Here is a 10,409-nt window from a genome sequence, read left to right as displayed (position 1 = left end):
ATACTGACATGACAAAGATGAATGAATAAATAAATTCACCAAACTGTTCTTTTAGAGAAACTCTCTCGTAATCTTGGTATAACCGACTTGAGTAGACGGTCAATTCTTTCAAATTATACCGAAAATGCAAACCGGCAAAAGAAAAAGAAAAACCACGTAATACACTGACTTGATATCACTGTGACAGGGTAGTGGACAACTTTTATTATGAACACAGGTATAATTAAATTGCCATGTTATACATGTACAGCAACTAACTGCTTTACAAAAAAAGCAATACAATGTTATTTACAATCATATAACTTCCAATTTTACACAAAAATATTTACAGATGACTAATGTGCTGTTTACAGATGATTTGGTGCAATTTAAAACATGGTAAATGCTTCAGACCAACACAGTTTTGCATTATAAACTACACATTGTTACTGATTTTCAATGTAGTTCTTTAGCCATAAATTGGGATGGAAATGAGAAAGACTTTGCTAACATCATAGTTCATACACAAGTTAAGGGCAAGCATGCTACCAACTAACTGATGTGCAGGCCGAAAATCATCATGCCTGCATCTATAGCTTTAGATATTAGACTCCTGCAGATCCTGAGAACTTGTATGATTCGGTTTAACTCTGTCCAATCTGGGATTATAATGAACTTGAGGGACAGAGAGGGAATATCACAGGGTTAAACAGACTCATCCTTATCTACCTCAGTCCTCTGTGTAGAACAGGCTTGTTGTAATGTAATAAAAGTGACCCTGCAACTGATTTATTTTTTACCAATTTTTCAACAAGTGAGAGAAACAGGATAATGCTGTAGAATCACCAAATGAGAAGACTAATACTGTAAAGACTTTAAAATGACTGCAGCTTTATATAGACACTGGTATAACATATGAGAAGTATAAAATACTGTAGTTATAAGGTATAGACAATCAGAACAGAAAGATTAAAAAAAAAAAAAAAAAATGATGAAAATAACTGCAAGACAGGTTTGGTCCCGATACAAAAAGCAAAGCATGAGCCTCTGTTATTAATAATGAACAACACTCACATGACCGGAGTAAATTGTTTAAAGCCATTTGTTCAAGGTTGAGTGGTTGAAAACAGGTATAGTGGTTAAATAAACTTACCACTGGATCTTAATGAAGAAGAAGAAAAAAAAGAAAAAAAGAAAAAAAAAAAACTTTGGTTTTCTTAAACAAGAACTGGGTAATGCATTTGGTAGTTGCCCTTTTTAGTGTTAAATTTCCCTTTAAAACAGTCAAGACAAAAAGAAAAGGAAAAAAAAAAAATACCACGGTAAATTGACAAAATAATTTTAACCGTTTCCTCTTTAAAAAAAGAAAAAAAAAGAGGGACAGGGCTGTAGGAATATCTTAGAGAATATTGCACATAATCAGCAAACCTCCTCGGGCCTTGACCTTTTCATTTAATGCATTTTGGAGTCTCCACTGTAGTGGTATTTGTAGGTGAAAATGTCCTAATGCAGGGACAACACACATGTATGTACATATAGATGAGAGCCTTTCATATGATGGCATGGAACATGTAAAAGAACACAGGCCATATGAATGTTATAAGACATGTTCACCAGTCATGAAGGAAAACATGTCCTACTCTCCTTACTGCAATCTGTGTCACCATGACTCGCTTGCAGTGTCCAGGGACCTCTGGACTGCTTTGCTAAATGCCTTCTGACTGAAGGGGTACCAACAGCAGAGCACATACTCCATCCCTTTCTGTCTTTTGCCCTTCAATCACACAAACATTTAAGAGATACGGACACTATATATTTGAGAAGTCATTTGAAATTACTTTAGCTTCCAAATGTCATTTTGCTATGCTCAGTATAATGGGAATTTAGCCATATAGCACTCGTCGATATTATTGTTCTTATCAATATTATTATTTGAATGACAGATGGTTATAAAGACATCAGTGATTATAAGGGATACCTTCACTGATTTTGAGTTAGCTAACTTCACAGAATAAATATGTACAGTAAATGCAGCAAGTAATGATACCTATATATTTAAAGATATGATTTTTTTTTTTTTTTTTGTTTTACAGTGCAGCGATGTATGGACGTATGTATAACATGAAGAACATTTCTCAATAATTAGTACCTGTTTTTCCCCTTCTTCAGCTTATCTTACAAAGTATACACAGCTGGTAGACCTGACAAAGGCACACAATGGACAAAAACAACAACCCAAAATGTGTGAGCATCGTTGTCATCATCATACACATCGTTTCCATATATACATCTGCTCGGCATCAGGATGACGTCCGATCGCAGTCTGGATTTCAAGCTTGTTGATAACAGGGTCTCTGAGGACCTACGGATTCAATCATCCAGGATAAATGGACCCAGGTAAATCCTGACTTTGAGGCCTTTGTTCTCCACAGTCAGATTGGTCAGGTGTTGTAGTGGTTATTTAAGTCTGCCACTGATTTTATAGTCTTTTCAGACTTCACCCACCATTACAGACCTTCAGATGTTTTGCCCCGAATTCTCTGAACGTTTTAGAGCAAGCTGGTGCCTTGTTCTACAGTCTGTATAATCTTCTGCTGATACTAAAGATTACATTCGCAGACACTGTCTTAATAACCATGTGGGTTCCTTCTTGTTCCCCCGACTTTCAGAGCGGAAGCTGAAAAGTCAGTGGGGTGGAAAAGGATATGAACTGCAAGGTTTACAAACTTCTCTTCATGCGCCCGTAAAAGCATCTTGATTGATTCTAAACATTAGTGCTGAGATCACACTCCGCTCATGCAAACATCCCGGCACAGGTAAACACTAGTCTTCTGGCTTCCACACCAAACTAAGGTCGAACTAAAGCAATTCTCATATGCAGGAACCATCTTAGACTGGAGAACGTGGAACGGAAACAGTTTATGAAGGATGGTTAATGCAGCCTCCTGAATGCCAAGTCAGGTCTCAGAGCGCGCTCAGACGATCTTCTTGATGCTGGTGCGTTTGAAACTGCCAGTGCTTCTCTGTTTCTGCACCTGGCTGGCTGAACCGTGGCGCGCTCTGCCGCTGCTGCACAGGCTGGAGGTGGGCGACAGCTCCACGTTCTCCTTATCAATACCTGCAGGAGAGAGACATTGCGTCAAAACAAAAGTGGGCCTTCAAAACCCACAAACAGCACATGCACCATCACTTTAGATCAAAAATCATTTAGACCTTTCTACGATTGTGTGATTACCTAGGTGACATTTTCTACTATATATAGCTCAGAAAAAGTTGAAGTGCTTTTCTTTTGAATGCATTTCATGTAGAGGTTCTAGTAAGGCCTTGTGTTATGGCTTGTAACTGTCCAACAAGTCTGTGCAATATATATTCAATGTGTGAGGAAATGCCACCTAGCTAGCTAGGGCTTAGACCTCTTCAGGCAGTCTGACTGCATTTACAACTGTGTCTGTTAAACTGCCTCCTTATCCAAAGTGATCCTTGCAGGCAGAATGCCAAGGCTAGGTCAAAAAGTCACCTAAATCAATGGTATGGTAAAATACTCTATATTTATACATACTTAAAACAGAGATGTCAAAATATATGGCAGATGCATTTTTTTTGTTACAGCTGTTTGTTTTGCTGAACATCTACCAGGTTTTCCAGACCAATAGAAAGGTGTTTAGTGTTGAATCCCAAATGGTAGCGTGCTAGCGATAGCCCCAAGAATCCCATTATGTTATTCCCTATGCAGAGAGCATGTGTATTAATAGGATGTCATTTGGGATTTCACCTGACTGCTGGAAAGGTTTAACAAAAATAATTGCGCATAGATACTCAAGATGGATGATTATTGTGGATAAGTAAATATAAGACACTGAGACGATATAACAATGTTTTAGAATACTTTCTTTGAGATAAACATGTCTTCACAGAGACGTTTACAATGTAATTTAAGTTACACGAGTTTAAATAAAGCGACACAGATCATTTCTTACATTATTCATTATTTTCAGGTAATATGTTTTTGACTGATTGACTTTACGACCAGTATCTAAAATTATATTGCTCGAGTTTTTTTTTTTTTTTAATAAAATGTTGATCTTATTGACAAAACTGGATTGCTTGCAGGAATCCATTCGAATCAAGACAGGTTTGGCAAAAAAAAAAAGGTGATTTTCCTTATTGTCATATATTTAAGTGGTAAGATGATAAGTAAAAGTTGCAAGGAAATGGATAAATGTCAAGGAATGCTGAAATCCTGAAACAGGTAACATGAAAAATAAAAAGGACAGTAAATGATAAATAAGCACACAGGAGTTTTAGTAATTAAAATGTGTTGAGGCTGGTTGCCTAAATAAACCAAACATGATATTTTATGCCCTGAGAAACACACTTCAGTGAATAAAACTGCTATTTTAGGTAAATGAAGGAGTAATCTAAAGTTTTGTTCTGTTTTCTACTGACTGAGATTATATAAAATAATCAAACGTTTTCTATTCTGACTCACTGTATATTCAAATCTAAATTCAGTTCTATTTTTGAATTAAATTTCTATTCTATTATTGACTTTTGTCCGTATACCAGTAATCTGGCTTTAAACCAAGTGAAATACCAGTATTGACCAGAAGGTGGTGCAAAACATGACTTCTACAAAGATGAGCAGATCTTGCTCACAGAGTGCAAACCCACAAATCTACAAGCACGACCACCTTTTAACACCCTTCGGTGAAACACTCAAATGACGCAACGTTATTTTTTCATCTGAGTGACTGAATCAACACAGAAAATGAAGAAGTAGTTGTTATTCTACCATTACTAATAAGCTTCACTTTAATCACCACAGTAAAAGCAAGTGTCACAAAACAGCAAAGGGTGAATATACCTGGGGAGACGAGGTGTGGTGGGAACACAGCTGACTTAGAGCAAGGCAAAGAAGCTTGACACAGACATGCACACAAACACACAAAGGAGTGGAAAAGAAGGCAGATATGAGTGATATTTACAACTCAAAACAGAGGGAATGAGTGAAAGGGGAAAAACAAAACAAAATCAATGTGCAGCTGTTTAAGATCCTTGAAAGGTGGACAATGAGAAGTGGGTCTGATTGGTGATCTTAAGCAGTCTGAATCATGGACCTTAGTGTTAGATTGATTTTTTTTGAAAGTGTAAATATTAAGAGTATAATCAATCTTTGATGGATTCATAAAATCAAATACTGGGGAAGTATGTGACTGCTACTGTAAGGCATCAATAACTCTAGAGACAATTTTTTAACTGGCCACTTTCAAACATCTGTACCACCAGAAAAAGAAATGTAGACAAGTGATAGTCACTTAAATCAGTTACCAAAGTGTGCAAACTATAGAACTGGACATTAATTGCCCATCACAGCTCTATAGTTTAGGCTTGTACCAGAAGATTTCGGTGGCATCTCTTCTGCTGTCCTGGCATGGGACAAAGTTGGGGAGCGTCTATAAACTATTGGGCCCTCTGAATAGACAGCGTGTCCCAAATAAAGGAGAGAGAGTGCAGTGAGGTTAATGTTGATTTAAACGCACAGATGAGAATGCACACGCACACAAACATGCACACACACTATACAAAGCTGCTTTGTATAACATTGCGAGACATATTGTGAACACTGAAAAGTTAGTGGCAATTCATGACAAAGGATGGAGTGAAAGTGTAGCAAAGGCAGCAAACTCAAACATAATACAACAAGCTCCAAACATAAAGACAACCCTCTCAGCTGTTAGGATAAACAGTTCAACATGCATATACATGCTTCTGTATGTGTCTCTGCATGCAGAATCTCTGACCTGGTGAGTGCTGCGAGGTCGCCAATGAGGTCATGGAGTTGGACAAGTTGAGGTTGGCAGTGATGCTCAGCTGGCTCTGAACGATGGGTGGATATGGAGAGGTTGGTGTTCGCTGCGACTCCTCGCCTCCTTCCTCTTCAATACCCGGTAGGTAAGTATCAATCAGAGCATCCAGGAACTTGACCACTAGTTCAGCATAATCTGGGATTTGGGTTTGCTGCAGAGTGAAAGAAAAAAATAAAGCTATTGCACAAGAAGCTACACACTAGTTGGTCACACTGTGGACTGAACTAAATGGATGGGGTAATTGATCCCAAGCTACTCAACAGAATGAAGGATCTTCTGTCTGACTTCAGTTTAAACAAGAGAGATTGACTCTTGCTGCCTGTACACCAGCAGGCCACAGAATGCTTCAGTTGTAAGTGAAAGCTGCAACTATATTGATTCTATGAGCAATACACAAATCAAACCGTTTTTTGGCATACATGTTCTACAGCAAGTGTATAAATGAGGAGGCAAAGTCTGGGGATGTTATTCAAAGCCATAATTGCTTAGCAAGCTGAATTTCCTTCCTAAACTTCTGTAGGAAAACGATTGGAAAATATAAGAACGATGAATCATACCTTAGAAAAGGGGCCGGCAAACCTCCAAAGTCCATTAAACCCGAAGCCTTCATGAGATGGAGATGGCAGCAGGACAATGACCGAGCATGAGAGAAAGAGGGATGGGACAGAGAGACGAAGGGGAGAAGAAAGCAGACAGGAAATAAAAAATGAGTCAGCATACCCAGACCAACCAATAAATTAGTTTAATTTAAAACTAAACACCACTTAGCCACTATTAGATATCCACTGACATTTTCCAAATAGGAGACACAAAAATACATTTTCCCCAATGTATTCAATCACGAATATTAATATCCATAGTGTAGCATTTTTAAAATTGAATATTCAAATGAATTGTTTAATCTATCAAAACATAAAAGGAAAATGCCTGAGATTAGGAGAACATTAAGAATAAAGACAAGTGAGAGGTCTTTCATTACTCTGCAGACAGGAGGGCTGGTATTGGGGGGGAGACTCCTCATGATAGACCACGCTCTGGACGATTCCATGGACAGGGTTCAGGAGGTTGGGGTCCTGGCACATGGACAGCAGTGTACTGATCTTGGAATCCAACAGATTGTGCCTGTTGAGGTAACAACACAAACAATGATTACATTAATTATTTTCACAATGAGTACACAATGAGACAGTATAATGCTGTGTGTGTATATACTTCAGATACTTCTGCCACCTGCTGCACTACACACATCGATCTGGTTGATGGTAGAACAATATGTACTGTGGATCAATTGCAGAACCACTGAAGAAAATGAGCAAACTAGCGAGGCACATCCACCACTCCTGCTTGAGCCCGATACACAATACACCATGTAACAGTAACAAACATGAAGATGTAGGACACCTCACTGCTAAAACATTTGACAATGCCTTAACTTGGTATAAATCAAAAACACAAACTACATCCAAAACATATGACCTATGGCTACACAGTTGTTCCCTCTGCAGGAGCTCATAAATGCACTTCTAGATTACTGCACTAGCAAACCAGCTCACCATTCTTCATTACCATACACTAGCTACCACTCTGGGAAATCAGGATTCTAGGCAACAAAAAACACAAATGGACAAGCACACTGAAACATCCACTTATCAAATAGGTGATGCGTTTCCTACAGAGCATTTCGAAACTGATTAAGCTTGACTTGAAGGAAGGTTGTTGTTACAAACCTGCCAGTTCACTTGTAGCTGACAAGAACGAAAACTGTCTAGCACATTTTTGAAGAAGTCCTAAAAGCTTCTCAGAGAAAGCCACAAACTGACAAACTAGACCCCCTAGCTCAGTCAGGAGATGCAAATGAATGCTGCGTGCAAAAGTGCAAAGTGCTCAGTGCCTCCTTTCCATAATGTCAGAACTAAATTATTTCCACTCATGCAAAACCCCATCAAGAAAGCTTCCAGTTCACAAGCTCTTTAAATTCTATGCAGAGCAACTGTCTGGTCATGCCTACCAACCACTGTGTCATATGGGTAAAGAATGTAAATGCAATGTAAATGGGTAAAGGACACTCACACCACTGGGAACACCTTTGGAAAGACCACACTGGCTTCAGCCAAATACTCATACAGAATCCTCTGGTGAAACTCATCAGTCGAGTACTTTACTTGTGTGGCCTGTAATAGAACACATGCCTTACAATATAAATAACTGAACACAGCGATAAGGAGATTTGATAAATTATCTACCAGAAAATAAAGAAATCTTAACATGCAGTAGTCTACATCAGTGGTTCTCAAAGTTTCACCATTATCAAATTTATTATACATAGTTATTAACCTGTTTAACTGGTTGCTTGAATTAAATGGGTTTAATCCAAACATCAATAATTCTCAAACAAGTAAACCTAGAAATAATGTCTATTATTAAGCTTATAAATAATTATAAATAAGCTTGGGCCTAATGTGTTCTGCCATTGAAAAGGGCAATAAATATAGAATATTAATTTACAAAAAAAGACAGAAAAGCTGAGTTTCTCACCAGCACAGTAAGGAGCAGCATTTGGATCTTGGGGTCAGTGAGCACCTCCTCATCCAGCAGCACATTGGACTCAGAAACAGAAACCTTGCGCAAATGGGAGTTGGCTATTCTTTGTGTTTCTGTAAGGGGACAGGGCAACATTGAGCTATTTCATTTACGCTGTAAAAAAAATTATAATCTAACACTTAATTTACATCAATTACATTCATATAATTTGATTACTTCTGTCTCATATCACTGAACACAAAAACATCATAAAATTGTCTCAACTTACTACCTGGAAGTACTGGGTAGAATACAACTATGTGTGCTGTATCTGAACATCACATTTATTATGTGCAGCCATACTCAGTTCCTTGATCTGCACTAAGCTCTGCAAAGTCTTACCAATGTCATAGTCATTCTCAGCCACCCGCCTTATCTTCGGAGGAGTGGTGATGCCTGATTCCATCTCTGGTCTCTTTGGTGCTTTGGAGTCTGATATCAGATGGTCAAAACTCTTCCTGGTGCCTAAGACACAAAGACAGTGTGCAATTAAGACAAATCAGTACAATATTTAACAGCACTGTAGCTCTGATAGCAGATTTAGAGATGATTCAGGATGGGAATAAATCCTTCATCACTACCCCATGAACTAAACTAATCCGAGAGTTAATGTTTAGCAGGAAACACTCGACACACAAAAAAGGCAGAAATATGTATGGTCACCCAGTAGTTTCTTGGCATTGGCTTGTGAGGGCTGCCCCATATCCACACTCATGGACTTGCGTGTACGTGGGCTGGTCTGCCCCATTGTGGGATAATACGCTGCCAGGTAGCGTTCTGATACTTTGGGTGATGTCCATGGCTGACTCTCCTTCAGAGGCCTGAAACATCAGAAGGACAAAACAATAATGAGGCATAAAAACGAATAATGTATGAATTAAATAAATATTTGAAAATTGTAAATATTGAATCAGGTAACTGATATTTGATTAACAACAATAGGTCATATAGTGTCCACTGTATGCCACTATTATTTTTTTTACACTAATAATTATATCTGATAATAATAATAATAATAATAATAATAATAATATCAGCAGTTTATTATGATTGTAATGCTAAAAAATTAACTTATATTAATGACAATGATTTATGATGATTATTATTAGTAGTAGTATTACTACAAATAGCACCTTTGCCTAGCTCAAGGTAATAAATCAAATAAATAAATAAATAAATCCTCATCCAAGCATTAAATAAAGATGATTAAACAGAAGGATGGAAAAAATACTTCTAAATTTTTTTTTTTATCATCTTTAATGGTATCTTTTTCAGTCCTTCTTAGTCCTATTTAAAACTCTATAATGCAAAAACAGTAACACCTCCCCCCACCTCCTTTAAACAAAGGGTTGATGGTCTCACCTGCATCCAGGCTCGGGGTGATAAACTGAGTAAGTGTCCACAGGGAAGTTCTCCATGGTAACATCCGAAAGAAGCAAAGACTTCCTGTGTTTGAGACTGCAGCGACTGCGTACCTCCTCTGACACCGTGAGCAGAGCTGCAAGAGGCATATGCACACGCATTAAAAACAAGACAGGTGTTATTGTGAATATTGTGGGAGGGTTTATGTTCTTTTCCCTCACCTGCCAGGTAGGCCACACTCTGAGTGTTCACCTCAAATTTGTCACAGTTGCGGTGTTTGCCCACTAGACCCAGGAGCGTGTGGAGGATACGCACCGTTCTTGCCACTGTAGTCGAGGATGGGTGTCTGTAACCTTCAGAAAATATAACGGAGAGTAGAACCAAAGCTTACATTCATCGAAAGGAAGTACAAGTGCTAAGAAACAGAACACCTCACTTTCTCTTGCTATCTTTATATTTAACCTTGATAATGTGTGGGTTTTCTGTTTGAAAATATCTTGGTGTTAAAAAAAAAAAAAACAAGTACAGAAGAATAATTAAAATGAAGTATACATCAGCCATCAGATGATGTATAATAATCCTGCTTAGGGTGATGTTAGTGCTCCCTGTGTCATATTATAC

General features: G+C 38.0%; 1 protein-coding gene across 3 annotated transcripts in view; it reads right to left on the bottom strand.

Moving 5' to 3' along the window:
* Positions 1-954: 954 nt before the first annotated feature.
* Positions 955-10,409, bottom strand: part of nf1a (neurofibromin 1a) — a 55,930-nt gene continuing 46,475 nt past the window's right edge. Inside the window, exons 48-59 of one of the 3 annotated variants that reach the window (XM_058413119.1) lie at positions 10,010-10,141; positions 9,789-9,924; positions 9,090-9,247; positions 8,769-8,891; positions 8,382-8,500; positions 7,917-8,017; positions 6,826-6,968; positions 6,404-6,450; positions 5,781-5,997; positions 5,374-5,451; positions 4,844-4,897; positions 955-3,097 (exon numbers count right to left, since the gene is read on the bottom strand). In XM_058413119.1, coding sequence (XP_058269102.1) covers positions 2,955-3,097; positions 4,844-4,897; positions 5,374-5,451; positions 5,781-5,997; positions 6,404-6,450; positions 6,826-6,968; positions 7,917-8,017; positions 8,382-8,500; positions 8,769-8,891; positions 9,090-9,247; positions 9,789-9,924; positions 10,010-10,141 — 1,451 coding nt within the window. In that variant the 3' untranslated portion in view covers positions 955-2,954. Of the gene's footprint in view, positions 3,098-4,843; positions 4,898-5,307; positions 5,452-5,780; positions 5,998-6,403; positions 6,451-6,825; positions 6,969-7,916; positions 8,018-8,381; positions 8,501-8,768; positions 8,892-9,089; positions 9,248-9,788; positions 9,925-10,009; positions 10,142-10,409 lie in introns of all 3 variants that reach the window. The other 2 variants (XM_058413118.1, XM_058413117.1) reach the window with 2 other exon arrangements.

The sequence above is a fragment of the Hemibagrus wyckioides genome, linkage group LG17 (assembly GCF_019097595.1).
Source record: "Hemibagrus wyckioides isolate EC202008001 linkage group LG17, SWU_Hwy_1.0, whole genome shotgun sequence".
In the NCBI taxonomy this organism is placed as follows: domain Eukaryota; kingdom Metazoa; phylum Chordata; class Actinopteri; order Siluriformes; family Bagridae; genus Hemibagrus; species Hemibagrus wyckioides.
This window is presented reverse-complemented; position numbering and strand designations above follow the sequence as displayed.